Genomic DNA, 15,865 nt, shown 5'->3' with positions numbered 1-15,865 from the left:
TAAGTTAAAATAAAAAGTATATGAATTTGATTGAAATGTAATAAGAAAATGAAAATTTATTTGAATAATTCATAAATTCTTTCAAGTATTATGTTAAAAAAATTTAAGTATAATGCTCGAAAAAGCTTTTAAATTATTTAATAAAATTTAAATAAACTTTTATTCTTTTATTACATTCAATCAAACCCATGTATTTTTATTTTGGATCAAAATAAGCGCTAATAATTAATAGTTGACTCATTTTCATTAATCAATATATCATTTGTTATTTTATATCTACATAAAATTAATATAACGCTAATGTGAATGATGAAAAATATCACATGATTATATTATCATATTAAATTAATATGTTACGTCATCATTAATTATGATATGTTAATATATCACATAATCATCAATTATGACATGTCAACATATCACGATAGCATCACGTAACATAAAATGAATAATTTAAAAATTTATTTGACTTAAAATAAAAGTATAAGAGTTTATTTAATTAAAAATAAAAATAAAAATATTTGATTGAAGTTTATAAAAATATAAAGATTTATTTCAATTTTATTAAATAATTTAAAAGTTTTTAGATATTATGCTTAAAATTTGTATTGACTTCAAACGTAAATATGGTTACATGATTAAAACATAAAACATGAGCCAAATAAAAAAGACGCAGGTGTCGAAAAGCAATAGAAGCGTGGCACGTAATATAAGTTGTTAGCAAAAGCGGGAAGTCTAAGACACGAAGAGCTGCGAGTAACAACGAAACTAAAACTTCCACTTAGGTTTACTACTCTAACGTTAACTTCCTCGCTTCTCTTTCCTCGCCGCCTTCTTTCCTTCTAACTTAACTTCACTTCTCTTTCTCTGGTACGTCCCTTTGTCTTTTCCTTCTTTCCTTCTAGATTGACGTCCTTTTATACCTAGTCAATATATATGTACTACTACTTCTCCTTATTGTATACATTATGGCTCTTTTTTTCCCTATTTCATGGTAATTAAAACCGACTGTCCTATGTTTCATTTCCATGTTTTAACTTTTCAGTCTCGTTCTTCAGCTTGATGGGTTGTTTGAATTTAGCTTGGAAATGTTTGTTGAATTGTTTTAGCTGCTCTACTTTCATCATTTCTTACTGGACATATATGTGATGTATGTGAAGCATACATGTTGACATGATAGCTCAATTTTACTACCATGGAAGATTGTTAGCTTTTAATTCTAATTGATTTTTTTTCCCAAAAAGTTTTTCTCTCTGCCAGGCAGTGGTTTCTGTGGGTGATGCATGCATGTGCTAGTGACATGTTTCTTCCTTATCTGAATTTTTACGATTGCTAGCTTTAATTTATATTTGGAGCTATGGCTTTACTGCTCTTCTGGGTTTTTCTTTTTCTTTTGTTTTTTTTCCTGTTTTTGGTTTTCTTAGTTTCTGCAAAATATAGGTTGCTGCCATTTTGTTCTTTTTTGGTTGAAGTTACTTTATATTTTAACCAGAAAATCGAAAAGTCATATCAGTCACTGAATGCTTAAATTTGTTTCTAATTATCCATTGAAATCCTAGAGTTAAATTTTATCTTCACTTAAGCCAAAGTATAGGGCTGTATAAATACTGCAGTAATTAGAATATTCTGAAAGGACATTGAAAGTTCGGAAGATATAGTTTCTGAAATTTGCAGAATCAAATCCTTTGATAAGTTAATGACATTTAGAAAATCATTAAGCAATGACATTCAGGAAAGGTTTTGTCTGACAGGCAAGTTCTTTTTAACGCCTTAATTCAAATTAAAAATTCAAGAATAAACATCATTGTGAAGATAGATGGATTTATAAGCTTTATTATAGTAGCTTATTATTATTTTTTAAATGTCTGAAGAAATGTATGGTTTAAGTAAGCATTGCACTTTGAATTGAAAACCAAAGGCATTTGATTTTTTCCCTTGCACACGAACCTAATTTGCCTTGAAATCGACATTGGCATTCGTGTCTCTCTATCTTATATAGTCATATGAAATTGACAGTGGTATACACTTGATGGATTGTGCATTGCACTTGTACTTGCATATCATTCTGCCACCATATATCTTTGTTTGATCATTTCCTCTCTCTTTCTTCTCACTTTCTCATTCTCTTGGTCTGCTTCTGTAGTGTGGGACATGTACATTCTCTATAGGCATTTATAGTGTTATGTGATGATGACAATTTGCAAGAGTTTTACAGACATGATCAATGTCTTGGAGCTTATTCCTCTGCAGATGGACCTCTGATTTCATATGTCTAATATGTTTATATTTCTACCTTCCAATAGGGGACTATAATTTCATTTCTCCCGTAATTCATTTTCTCCTCATCCGATGTTCCTCCTGCCATATTTAATTGTGGAATGAACTCAGAAACTAGTGTTCCTTTTGTAGTTGAAACATATTTTATTTTGGAAGATTTGAGTTCTATAAATTTAACACAAGCTTGTTTCATCAGCTTGCAGGTGAACTATGAAGGATTTTCTTTAGCAAATTGCTTTATGGTAGTATGACTGTTGTATGGTTCATGCGCAACTATTGATGGATGTTGGTCCAGATAGTAAACCACATTGTACTGCAAAAGCTGCACTTGACAAAGAGAAGAAGACCCCCTTGGACCGCTTAGATGGGAAGAGTTCAAGGTGCATGAATAATTGCAAGGAGAGCATCAATAGCATGGAGGTTCTGTTGCATAAACAAAATAAGGCTTCCAATAGTCCTGAGGATGTTGAAGTTGATATAATTGGATGCACAAATGATGGTGACACCAGAACAGTTAAAACTGAGGACCCAGATGCAACTGAATGTTCCAGCTCATTTGCCGACACTACATCTGATACTGAGAAATGTTCTGGATTGAATGATGCTGAAGTGGAGTCCCAGTTCATTGGTGATGCTGCTTTTGTATCTACTTATGATGCGTATAATAGTATGTTTCATATAAGGTGTGCTTTTGTTCCATCTGGATGACCTTTTAATCATTATATGTATTTGCTTTCAAATATTAAAAATCTAGAGCAAGAACCATAGCTGTCTTGTTTGGAAGCCTACAACCAATATAGAGTCAATATGTAGTTACAACTTGGAGAAGATACTTATTTAAGAAATGTGAAGTACTTATTTAAGAAATGTGAAGTTATTAAGAAAATAATTGTCATACCAAGGACATTTTTGTTTGAGATGTGGAATGCCTGTTCAAATATTTGAGGTTTTGTTTGGTAAATTCTTCAGTTTTCTGTTCTGTTCTTTCCAAGCAGACAGTTGGTAATCTTAAGCTGTTCAGCATCCTCATGCTTCAACAGTTGTTTTGCCTGGTCTATTCCAAGCTTGTGGAGATCATAAAGTTCTTTTACTTTATTTTACCATAGGCTGATGAGATATGCTTGCAGCAAAACTTTTTTCTTGAAGTGCATCTGCTCACATTTCTAGTTAGTAATACACCTAACCTTTTCATGCTTCCCGTTTAGGAAGAAGAGGTTGACAAGTCATTGGAGGAGCTTCATACGGCCACTCATGTGGCGCTGCAAATGGGCAGAACTGAGAATCAAAGAAATTGAGTCTCAAGCACTAAAATATGGCAGCGAACTTGCAGCATACGATGAGAGAAAACTTTCACGAATTGATCAATCTACAGTGGAAGGTTTTGGTTCAAAGTCATTGCCATTTTCTAGTCCTTGTTACCGTAAAAAGGCGATAAAGAGGAGGAGACGGAAGAGAATCGAAGAAACAACTGATATAACATCATACATGTCATGCCATAACTTATTTTCCTATCTTGGTATGAGTTTTTTTTTTTAAAATTCTTGATCATTGTGGTTTAGGTGTTTTTCTCTTCTCTCCTTAACCCCAATGCTCATGTGTGACTTTCTTGGTAATAATATATCGCAGAAAACAAGAAAACCATTCCAGATGGCACATATATTGCTGATGATTTGGCCAACACAGGTAATCATTCTCCCGTTAAATAACTCTATTTTTGCTTTCTTAACTTGTGAATTTTATCTTGGACAACTCTGAGAGCTATCTTGTGCTTTGTAGGTTTGTTCAACCTACTAAAATATGCAATTTAAAAGCAGTAAAATTTTGAATCTCAAAGTTAAAGAGAGCTAGTTTCTTGACGAGGGAACTGAGCATATTCTCAAATGATGTGAAGCAATATTCTTCCAAATACTGCATTAACTCTGTGGATTGGAAATTGAATTTCAAGATAAGTGCTTAAAAGCGTCGATACAACTATGCTAGTATACCCACTTCCCTAGGATGGTTAATTGGGCTTAAATTTTAAATATCTGAATTAAAAATTTTAAAAGATAAGAGTTTGCTTTTGATCTTCCATTAATAAACTATTTACTGTTTGCCTGCATGAGGCTTTTCTTTTTTTTTTTTTTGGGTTCTCTAAAGTTTCTAATTTCCTATATTTTAACTTCATTCATAACTATTCATTTTGCAAGAAAGGATACCAATGGATTCTAAGATATCAAATATTTTGCCATGGGTGGCTCCATTGGTGGTGTGATAAAAATACACTGACATGTTGAAAAACACAATCACATGTTAATTGTTAAATGGAAGTGATAATTACTAAGGTAGAATTCCCATTTCATAGAATACTTTCTCGTGGATTTCAGTTTCCTTTAGTTTTGACTGTTAAGTTGTTTTTGTCATTACTTCGTGCAGCCAATATGGACCAACAAACTGATTGCAGTGGTAAATTTGGCATTAATAATGATCAATTGCTTTTGGAGTTCAGAGATGGTAATAATTCCTTGGAGCAAGTCCTTTGGAAAATTGAAATTGTGCATTCTAGGGTTCAAAAAATCAGGAGTCAGCTTGATCTGGTGATGTCCAAAAATGCTTCAAAGTTTTCTTCCTCGGAGAATTTGAGCCTCCTTGCAGCTTGTGATGCTCAGACCAGCTCTGCTCCAAGCCCTACATTTTCAGCTGGCAATGGAGACACAATATCAGTGGGACCTGCATATACTACAACTCAGCAAATTTCAGAATATGATGTTGGAGATCTGGTTATGCCTGCAAGTTCTATTTCAACTTATGGGGAAACTTTTCATGTTCCTGATATAATTGAAAGCACTGTTGGATTGTTGTCATCTGCTGATGTTACCTGCCATCAGCCACAAATTGGAGACTCTTGTGAAGATGTAAGCATTCTTGACATAAGAAAACTTCCATGTAGATTATTGGATCATGTTTTACCTGATATCTTAATTGAAGCATTGTTTAGTGTTTAAATTACTGAAGCTTGAAATTGTGTGATATGGAATCAAATCTTTGAAAGAGCCCTCCATTTTATCCTTTATACTGGAAATAAGATATTGTTAAGCTTGAGTGACCTACATTTTCTTTCCCCAGGATATATTCTTTTATATTTTTCATTGCAAGGGTTCGAAGGATATAGTACAAAACTGAATAAGGGTTATATGCAATCTTGCTTTTTTATAAACAATAAAGAAAAACTGGTATCTGTTTGAGTTACTTGATTTCTTGCTTCTTGTACATGAAATTTTAGGTTTTTTTTTTCTTTCCAAAAAATCACTGCCCCGTACTCCTTGATATTGTTATTGCATTTGAGAATCCATTAATTATTTTACCAATGATATTTGCAGATTGTGGAAAATGTTCTGATACAAAATGAAGGAAATGCTGGAGATAGACAGGTTTTAATGAGGACAAATAGTCAACCTATAGGGCAACATCATCAACCAGAGAAAGTTGAAGAAGGAGAGAGCACCGATCCTTCTCCTATTCCAACATCAGAACCTAATCGTGCAACAAAAAGCATCGTGTCTCAGGATCAATCAACTCTGAGGTCATGTCTGGCCTCGGACATCTGTTTCCCTAGGAACAAAAGAAAGCGAGGGGAGCGTAAAGCTGGTTCTGGTGGTTGGAGCAGGAAACACTCAGGTGAACCTGATAGCCAATGAGTTCATTTTTTATGGTTCACTAGCCTAATAGGCCCGACATTTCTCTACTAAGTTGATCACAGAGGCACTCAATGGCACTGTAAAGAAAGTACCATGGTCTTGATGCTATAGACGTGTTGTTGAAAGGTAACTCCTAGACATGGTTTTCAGATCCTCTAGGTTGTAGTTCTGATGAGCTTGACAGCGAGTGGCAGTCTTCTTGGGGTCGAAAATTAAATTGCATTTCCATGATGATGACGATAGTCTGTAGTCTGTAAGCAAAAACTAGTGTTGTTATGTAGTTTCTTCAAGTTTAGATTTGCAGACGCCAAGAGCTAATTCTCCATTCCAATTTTTCAATGCAACTGTCATTGAGTTGAACCGCTAAAGTTAATTCTACAGGCTCTTGTCCACTTCAATCTGTTTAGTGGCTTGCAGCAAGTAGACTCATCAAAGTTGAAAGTAATTGTATGCCTAAAATCTTGGTTTTGGTCATAAATTAATCATTGTTGTGATTTTCTGTTGCATGAATTTCATTTTGTTCAAACCCCTCTATTTTTATGTGCATGATAATTGTTTTGTAGATAAGCAGTCATTGAAGAAAATTTGGTGAGAACTGGCTGCTTTTTGTTGAGACATAGGATGCTATTTCACCTAGAGTGTCAAACTCCTGGGTCATTACTGTTGGAAAATTAGTTGTTCCCTGATCAGTTGACATGCAAATGGAACAGTTGGCAGAGAGTTTAAACAGAAGGCATTGTGGAAACTAGGGGAGTGGGGTAGGGGATAAAATGTCATTTGATGCTGTATTATAGAATTTATATGATAATCTTCTGATTCTGTTTATCATTTGTAGAACTCATGCTCAAAGCTCCGACAAGGAAAAAAACCTTTAATGATAGCCTACATGGCTGACATGATAACACAGAAAACAAATCAATCGGTGTTGTTTCTTTAAGTTGTGAAACAAGGGAACCCAATTTGCAGAAACGTTTAACCTTAGAGAAATCTCATGAAAATGGAATGTATGCTTCAGAAGCATAGGAGAGAAAAAGGGTCTCTCTTGAAATCCAGCAAAAATTGGAACAAAACAGAGAAGGAATGAGATGTATCGTTACATTTTTCATTTTTCATCATAGTATTCTCCCAAAATTTAACAAGTATGGTAATAAGCCAAAACTACAATGGAGATGAAAGAGCTGTAGCAGTGCATGCTTCAGGGGGTGGGGCCATGGATGCAAAGCACGTTGATGGGTGTCAGCTGCTGCACGTGTTGCCACTTCACTGCCTTCTGCAGTTGGCATACTTGTATTCACGTGATGTGCCCAACACCTGATCAAATTAGGCTAAACACAGATACGGCCCGACAGAAAGGAAGGGACACCATTTCTTTCTCTTGCTCTACTTCTTCTTGAGATAAATCATTATTTACTTAACTAAATTTTCACTGAGTTTGGCTCAAACTGTTGCATCTTTACAGCTTCCAGCCCTGAAATTTTAGTTGGAAGATGGCAATCTTTAGTATTTTCACTTCAGCATAATAACTTGAGTAAAGCTTCCAAAGTCTAGGAAGCTACCAATTGACTTTATAAGAAACTCCACCCCTTTACTTCTGTCCTGTGGGGAGGTCTTAGTTACATCCAATCCAGAGTGGACAAAATGATTTCCATGGTCTACAATGTACAAAAGCAAAAGAAGACTGGAAGCCCTTCGCTACTATCTTTTGACTCTGGAAAGAAAATGTCAGGCTATGGAGATGTCCTATTAAATCTACTTTTTTGAATCTTTCCTTCATTATTAAAACTCTACTCAGCTTTTATTAACGCAATGAGATGATGGAAATGTTTACTTACTTATCAACCCTATGTCTTGAACTAGAAGCCTCTGAACTTCTAGCCCCCATTGTCAACAACATTCTTCTACTCAATTTCATGCATTATTATTACAATTATTAATTTGCATTAGTTAATGAAATTAGTTACATATAAAGAAAAAGAAAATAATATGGTAAATTTAATGCAGTCTTACTTATAACACATCCCAATGGGGATTATTTTAATGGCATATTAATAACAAAGTATTTAATTGTACTGAGGGCAATCTCTAATCCAACATCCCCAATCATCATGTCTCCTTGCAGCAGCTTTTGGAGTTTCTGATGTAACACCACCCACAAAATGAATCATGATGCCATCCATTGAAAAATTATTTATAACAAAGCTGTATACAGTACATCTTACAAAAGAAATACTACTTGCTAAAAAGAAAAAGCCCACCACTTTGGGTGGATTTTTTAGGCATATTAAATTCATCTCACATACTTTAACAATTATTACAAAGGCTGAATCTTTTGTCAAAATCAGCACAACTCTCACCCTGTAATGGAAAGGCTAATCAGAACCAATTTCATGGACTTTTTGTAGTCTCCAAAGATATAATTGGTGCCCCTTTGCCTCTTGTTAGACTCGAGATAGAGTTTTAAAGCATTCTTATATTCTTGCTGAAATGCATTAGGGTTCAGCTGTGCAGTCCAACTGAACACACACTTAAGCATTCTTATATCTTTATAAGTATTTCTTAAGTTTCTTAATCTTTTGTTACTCTATGTATGGGCAAGATATTTCTATATTTAGAATATGTAGTCCTCCTTGGTGGAACAGTTTCATAATTGTAACAAAAAGGAATCTTGATGACTAATGCCAAAAGGAAACAACAGTATTGTGACCCCCCCCCCCAACTTGGTAAAATAATTATCTTAATGTGCTAAGATTTGTGTTAGAGGGTAAGGAGGTGGGTTTTTTACCTTAATCCTCTATGATTCTTCTAACACAAAGGCAGGCCAAGCATGTCTAAAACAAATTAATGATCCCCAAACCATCGCACTTGCTAACAATGATAAACTTGGGAGGAAAACATGATTATAGGGGGTCTAGATACTTGCTAATGCCCTAAAAAGTAATGATTTCAAGTGATAAGGGGTACTAGAGTCATTGCATTAAATAAAGTAACAATTTTACTTTGCCTTTAAATTTTGAAATTCTCTCTCTTACACACACAAAAAATAAAAATAAAAATCACTGGGAATCATGCCTGCCAAAGGAAAAGAAAGGGGACTGTAATAAAGAATGGAGAAAAAGAAAAGAAGCACATTGCCAACTCCATCTTTGAGTCATCACAACCTGAAGGCCAAAGGCTTTTCCCTCTCTCTACACAGATGAAAATTCCCTGCTTTCTGATCTTTTCTCAGCTCTCTCACACATCATTCTTCAGCTTGCTTTGTTCATGCAAGATCCAAAGAACTCTCACACAAGGTATGCCTTCTAAAAGATGCTCTCTCTCTTTCTGTTTTTGCTGCATGTATTCAAAATACTGTAAAGAGCTAATCAAATGCAGCAATGTTGCTCAAATCACTTGATCATTCACCATAAATTGTCATTAGTATTGGTTTCATATTGTCCGTTTTGCTGTAAAACCTGCAATGAAGAATTTTCTGATGACATTTTTTATGTACAATACAAATATCTTATAGCTAGGACAGTGAGGCAGTGACAGTAGATAGGGTGATATATTGCTTCCAGTTCTCCAAAATTTGAATTGATTCTAGTAAGTTGCTCTTAAAGCATGTAAAATGCAAGGGTTCCCTGATTTTAGACTTGCTGAGATCAGCTTGACGAGTTGCATAGAAGAGTGATTATTAATGTGCTCTGATTTTCATGGAGTTGAGCAAGAACGTTCAAAGTGTGCAGCTTTAGCACAATTGTCCACAAAGTGCTAAGCTTAGTGGGCCTATATGTATTTGATCCTAAGTGCCAAGGTCTCCTTCAGAAGTTGATCAAGTGGTTGGGCCTTTGGCTTGGGTCTGTAAACCCAGTCCAATCTTGTCTAGAGGCTAATGTCCAGCTCAGGCTGCCATGGGCTTGGGTCAAGCACAATCACCATTAATTCTTGAGCACTTGCTGAGATAAAATCCATCGTGTGTCTTGACCTTGATCACTTCATTAAAAAAAGGAAAAATACACCAGGCATCATCTGTGAACATTATTAGTTTTTATACAAAGTCTTTATTCTTTTCCTAGGGTAGCTTTCTGCCTTTCTTGAAGAAGCAGCAGATGGGAAAAAGTATGTATATTGAATAGGGCAACTTCAGAGTTAGTTGAATCTGTTAATATAAACAAATAATACAACTGTAACACCTCATCAATGTGAGCGGCCTGAAATCCAAGTACAAATCAAGAAAGCTGGACCTTCAATTCTCAACTTATAGATAAAAACAGAGAAAAAATAAGAAGAATCAGCAGAGTGATAAGCATGTCAATGTATGTGGTAATTCTCTTAAGCTTTTTTTAGTTACATCATTGATGTGTTGTTCAACCAGTGTAATGAGTTGTCCTCATTTTGACCGTGCATAAGACCCTTTCACCCCCAAAAGATTTGTTTGTATGATTTGCCTTTTATCACAATATTGTTACATGGCATTTCCCCAGGTATCTAAATTCCTCTGGATTCGGATTCCTTTTTGTTATAACCTACATATAAGGCTATTGATGTTGAATTTGTCAAAAAGACAAGTATGAATTATACCTTTGTCTGATAATATATCTAGCTAAAATTGGGAACTTGGCATTTGGCATGGATAAGTGTAGGATTTCAGACCATATTGAAAGCAGCTGCTCATAATAGTATATATAGTTTGATGTGGTTTGGCTATTGGCAAAGAAGGCATTTGTCTTCTTCATCCACAATAGTTCTCCAATGAATTCACAAAAGCATATTGTTCAGGATTTCATGCTTTACATGCGTGTGTTTTTCTGTAGGAAGCCTTGGTATCAAAGAGCAATGGAGAGGGCTACCGTATGGAAAACTGTTCCAAAGACTGCCGAAATCCCTACGACGAGTGCTACATTGTGGAAAACCATTTCCAAGCCTACGGAAATTCCCATGACGAATGCAACACTATGGAAAGCGATCCCCAAGTCCACTGAGATCCCATCAACTCATCCCAACAGAGAGAAGCTGAGGAAATGCACCTCCCTAAGGGTTGCCACATCATTTACTCGTGTTTGTCTATGTGCACCAATCTCTTCCTACAACGAGGTGTTTCGTGCGGATGTTCCCCCTCGAAGAAGCAACAGTTACCCTAGGTCAAAGCCGTTTACCCTGTCACAAGAAAGAATACCTAGCGCCAGACTTAGCACGGAAGGAAGAAGAGTTTTCCGCGGAAAATCTTTGACGGATGATGTTTTGATGAGGAGATTTGTGGTGGAAGAAGAAGCAATGATGCAAGTTAGGAGGAGGAACCAAATGGAAGTCATAAGGAGGAGAAGTATGATGAGAAGGAAGAAGCTTGGCCCTAGTCCTCTTAGTAGAATGGTAAAGGCTGAGGAGGAGGAAGAAAATTTTTAATTTTTCTTTTTGAAAATTTACCCATCATTTCCTTTTTTGTTCTTTTTCTTCTTAATTACAGCCTAAATTGTTTGTACTCTTCACTGGGCACTTCCTTTTGCTATATAATCAAACAATTTGGATGGAGGGAAAATTCTACAAAATGTGGGAACATAAAAACAGTAGTGGCATTACTTTTGGCTCACAGCCCTTTGCTATATCATTAAACTTGCTTATACTCCACTCTAAAACAAAGCATGCTCAACTTATAAATCAAGGATAGTAGTTATCTAATCTATATCACAACTTGCCAGGTTAGGTTGTTTTGCCAGTGATGATAATGCCATTGCACAAAACAAATTGTTTCTTCCCTTTTTGCTCTGTCAACCAACCACTTTGTCTACTAGCTTTACCTTCATTCTGCTTTCTCCCCTCTTCAACTGCTTCGGCTATCTTTATATTCTACCAATCTCTACATTTCTTTTCCTCATAATTGTGATTTTTCATCAATTTTATGGTTTTATTAAGAGTTTGTACCTTTCCTTTCTCATTCCTTCCTCTCATAAAATTTGCTTCAGTACATCTTTTGTGAACCTACTACTTTATGTGAGAATATTATTGTTCTTGAATATTTTTACTTCTCATTTATTTAAAACAAAAAATTACTATTCTTGAATTTTGTGAGAACATTTTAGAGGCTATATTAATTCTGATTTTCACTTTGCAAAAGCCAAATGAACCGGGAAAAACAATAATTATAAAAATGGAATAGGCAAAATATTAAAAAAAATCTTTGAATTATTTCAAAAAAAATTTAATTTTTTTTATTTTTTTATTACATTCAATCAAGTTTATATATTTATATTATGGATCAAATAGATTCGATTAACAGACAATTAACTGTGTAAAAAGTGAAAAATATTATATTATCATATCAATATGTCATGTCATCATTTATTATAATATGTCAATATGTCATGTCAACATTATCAAACATAAAATAACAAGTGATATTTTAATTAATAAAATTTTGTTAGCTTTTAATCATAAATACTTATTTAATCTAAAATAAAAATAAAAATATTTAATTAAACATAATAAAAAAATTTATTTAAATTTTCATAAATAGTTTAAGAATTTTTTTTTAAATATCGTATCAATGAAATATATTCTTTGCGTGAAGACGGTGTTTAGCTAAATGTACGTGTTTCAACGGAAGATGATCTTTTCTCTTTGATTTTCTGATGGCGTGAACTAAACAAAGTCAGTATAATATTTACCAAATGGAAAAATAACCAATCCCTTATTATTTATTTATTTATTTATTTTGCCCTTAAATTTTAAAGCTCTAAAGTTAGCAATATACGAAATAAGTGGGCCTCAGCATATCTCATTAAAGAGAAAAAGAATGTTCAAAGAATATGAAGCTATAAAGAAGAATGTGCAACAACAACAATAATAGAATATATTCAATTGTTCTATAAACAAATAATTTGTAAGGGATGACTTTTTGTCTTAGCTGTTAAGGAAATTCCCATCATGAACTCTGCACAAGTTCATGTGTTTCTTATGTTGGTCACCTCTTTTCTTTTTTTTTCTTTTTTTTTATAGCCAAAGATTGAAGGGTTTCTTATGGGTTGAACCAAAGTTTTAGGTTAACTATGAGTGAAAGTAGGGTCAGAAAAAAGACAAGTAGTTGAACTGTCCAAATAGAGAGACAAGATATTTATTAATTGGAAACTAGGGATGAACTTATTTTCAATATATATATATATATATATGTAATATTTGTGTTGAAGAAAAAATAAAATTATTATGGATATTATAATATTATTGAACATTTTTCTTAAATAGAAATTAATTTATTCTTCCATCTTTTTACTTTCCTGTTTTGATGTTTAAACTCAAATTAGAGTTTGACAAAATTGATCTAAATCTGAAACAACAGGTTTCAATTCAATCTAACCCAATTTGAGAAAAAAAGTTAATAACCTAAACACGAAATGATTCAAGGCAAAAAATGAACTTAACGTGAAATGATCCATACTCAAAAATGACCCAAAATACTAATCCAAAATAATTTAAATCTAAATAATCCATCCAAATCTATTTGATTTAAATTTGTTTAAAGTCAACAACTTAAATATGAAATGACTTAAATTCAGAATGATTTGAATTTGAAATTATCTAGATCTAAGATTATTTGAACTCAAAAATAACCCAAATTTCTTCCAACTTAAAATAACTCAAATTCATTAGGTAAATCTTCCTCAATGGAAATAGAAAAAAAAGAAAAAGATTACAAGTTTATTAAAATAAACCAAAGGTTTACAAGGCGTTAAGATTCTTGATAATCTTTCTCCATTTGTTTAGGGCAACAACTTTATATCTTTCTCTTATTATGGTGTCGCATTTCCTTAATATTTGTAATATATATATATATATATATATATATATATATATATATATATATTTATCTGTTTTGATGTAATGGGAATCTATCTTAGACGATAGAATGTTTGAGTGGGGGATTCCAAGTTCACATAATGATGAAAGCCACTTTACCCTACACATGTTTCACTTTACCCTCTAAGAGGTGGACGAGTATTTTAAGTACCTCTCTTATGCTTTTCGTTTTTCAATCTTCCGAAAACTACTTTTAAACCTAGCTATAGCAAACCACTTCCATCTCTAAAACTTACGTGGAGGGGTTTCTACAATTTTTTTTTCCAATCCAAATGTCTTTTTCCCATATGATTCAAGTCTCGTTACATTATCTTCATAAACAGTAGTGAAATAAGGATTTCGTGTTTAAGGGTAAAAGATAATATTTATAAAATAATCATATTAAAAGTTTAATGTTTGACAAAAACGAAAAGTAACTTAGATAAAAATAATTCATGTGAAAATTGTATAAATACTTCTAATTACGTGTAAAGTATAGAATAATAACATTTTTAAACAACAATGGCATGCAAAGATTAGGTATCTCATCAAACAAAAAAAAATTATGGTAGAGGTAAAACTGTAAAATTCTAAAAAGTAAAGATATTTTTGAGAAATGAGGTCCTACTAACCCCCTTCTCTCCGCCACAATTCCAGGGTAAGATGTTCTGAGGGGATCTTGTTAAAACATAAGATTGGAAAGTAATGAAATAGTTTCAAGACGTTATTGTCGTTTTCACTTACCATAGGTAAAAATATTACAAATTATAAATCTTTATATACAATAAAATATAATGATTGATTACGTTTGGTATTCACATATCAAATTTATATAAAAATTTTGTATAATAAAAAAATACAAAAAAGTTTAAAAATTATTTAAAAAAAAAAAAGAGATTGATATTACCGAAAACTGATAATAATAAATTCAGCATGATAATCCCAATATCCTTGTTTTTCGTCTTTGCTGATCCAAACATATGGGGATGCTTGGGGGCCATGGCTGACGCATAATTCACAGACATTTTCTGGTTCTCTGCGCGGCCCCCCCCCCCCATCAATTGTCCAGCACACCACCCACTCTCACGTGCTGCTCACACACACTCTTTAAGGAATTGCTGCAGCAATGATGCACATAAATCTTACACCAAGGATTTGCAGAGATCAATCATTCTTCCAACTTTTTCAGATACTTATACTGATCCAATGGCTGAGATCACCTGCCCAAAATTGGAGCGTGTGAGGCCCACATCCTCATCCATGAGGTTCACCCCCACGTTATCATTTTTCTGCGTTCTATTCACATTACAGGGACAGAGCAAAGAACTAAATGCTTTGTTGGCTAATAGCCCCACTGCAAATGAATTCCAGGTGTTGAACACGCTCCATGGGTGACGAGAAAGGGAACGTTGCATTGATGCCATGTTTGTGGCCTGGCCAGGCTTCTTTTAGGACAAGCATCCCTCATTATTATCCACGCAAGTTCGAATGTTATTCACATAAAATTTATTTGGAATTTGGATGTATCTGCACACGCTTTTTCACCAAAGATTTAAAACAAAAAAAAAGGTACAGAAAATCAACTTTTGGCTTTAATGGAAGAAATGTTGAATGAGGAAGAAAGGGGGCCAGTTGACTTGTTGTTGACCCAAACCTTGGACTTTGAACTTGACCCAAACTTAAGGTTTGGTTAAGAAATGCCATTGCCAGGGGGTTAATCCAGCAAGACCTGCAATTTGGTTAAGAAATTCATCGTCTAGACCTGAAATTGTTTTTTGAAAGGAGTAAAAGGGTAGCAAGTCAAAGCAAAGACCATTTTCAGGCTCAGGGGGAAGAAGAAGGAGACGGAACGGAGAAGCTTCGTCGGCTCCCTGAAATGGACGGAACCACTCATGACCCCTGCCACAAATGATGGGAATTTTTTAATAAAGAAAGAAGCCCTTTGGTTTGGCTTGTTCCAAGTTCCAAGTTCCAACCCCCCAAAACTGATTCCAGGTGTTGGCCTAACCCATTCTACTTTTAAGCACTAAATCGTCAATTAATCCAAAACGTCTGACAACGACCACACCAAACCCTGCCTTTTGTCTTTCTTTTTTATTTTTATG

The 15,865-nt window shown here is 34.0% G+C and overlaps 2 protein-coding genes across 2 annotated transcripts; both read left to right on the top strand.

The window, feature by feature from the left end:
- LOC18602351 lies at positions 750-6,456 on the top strand. The gene is made up of 6 exons (XM_007033678.2): positions 750-870; positions 2,474-2,960; positions 3,483-3,793; positions 3,904-3,960; positions 4,693-5,171; positions 5,637-6,456. Exons 2-6 carry the CDS (start codon positions 2,536-2,538, stop codon positions 5,952-5,954), a joined length of 1,590 nt encoding a protein of 529 aa, XP_007033740.2. The 5' UTR covers positions 750-870; positions 2,474-2,535; the 3' UTR covers positions 5,955-6,456.
- LOC18602350 lies at positions 8,970-11,462 on the top strand. Its single transcript, XM_018118912.1, has 2 exons — positions 8,970-9,244; positions 10,748-11,462. Exons 1-2 carry the CDS (start codon positions 9,216-9,218, stop codon positions 11,334-11,336), a joined length of 618 nt encoding a protein of 205 aa, XP_017974401.1. The 5' UTR covers positions 8,970-9,215; the 3' UTR covers positions 11,337-11,462.

This window comes from Theobroma cacao, chromosome 4 (assembly GCF_000208745.1).
Source record: "Theobroma cacao cultivar B97-61/B2 chromosome 4, Criollo_cocoa_genome_V2, whole genome shotgun sequence".
NCBI classification, from domain to species: domain Eukaryota; kingdom Viridiplantae; phylum Streptophyta; class Magnoliopsida; order Malvales; family Malvaceae; genus Theobroma; species Theobroma cacao.
This window is presented reverse-complemented; position numbering and strand designations above follow the sequence as displayed.

What these genes read in the sequence shown, in the direction of transcription:
- LOC18602351 (XM_007033678.2), top strand. Translation starts at nt 2,536, where the DNA reads ATGGTTCATGCGCAACTATTGATGGATGTTGGTCCAGATAGTAAACCA. An exon ending in AATAGTATGTTTCATATAAG is followed by an intron (nt 2,961 to 3,482) that starts GTGTGCTTTTGT and finishes CTTCCCGTTTAG; the next exon opens with GAAGAAGAGGTTGACAAGTC. An exon ending in TGATGATTTGGCCAACACAG is followed by an intron (nt 3,961 to 4,692) that starts GTAATCATTCTC and finishes TACTTCGTGCAG; the next exon opens with CCAATATGGACCAACAAACT.
- LOC18602350 (XM_018118912.1), top strand. Translation starts at nt 9,216, where the DNA reads ATGCAAGATCCAAAGAACTCTCACACAAG. An exon ending in CCAAAGAACTCTCACACAAG is followed by an intron (nt 9,245 to 10,747) that starts GTATGCCTTCTA and finishes GTTTTTCTGTAG; the next exon opens with GAAGCCTTGGTATCAAAGAG.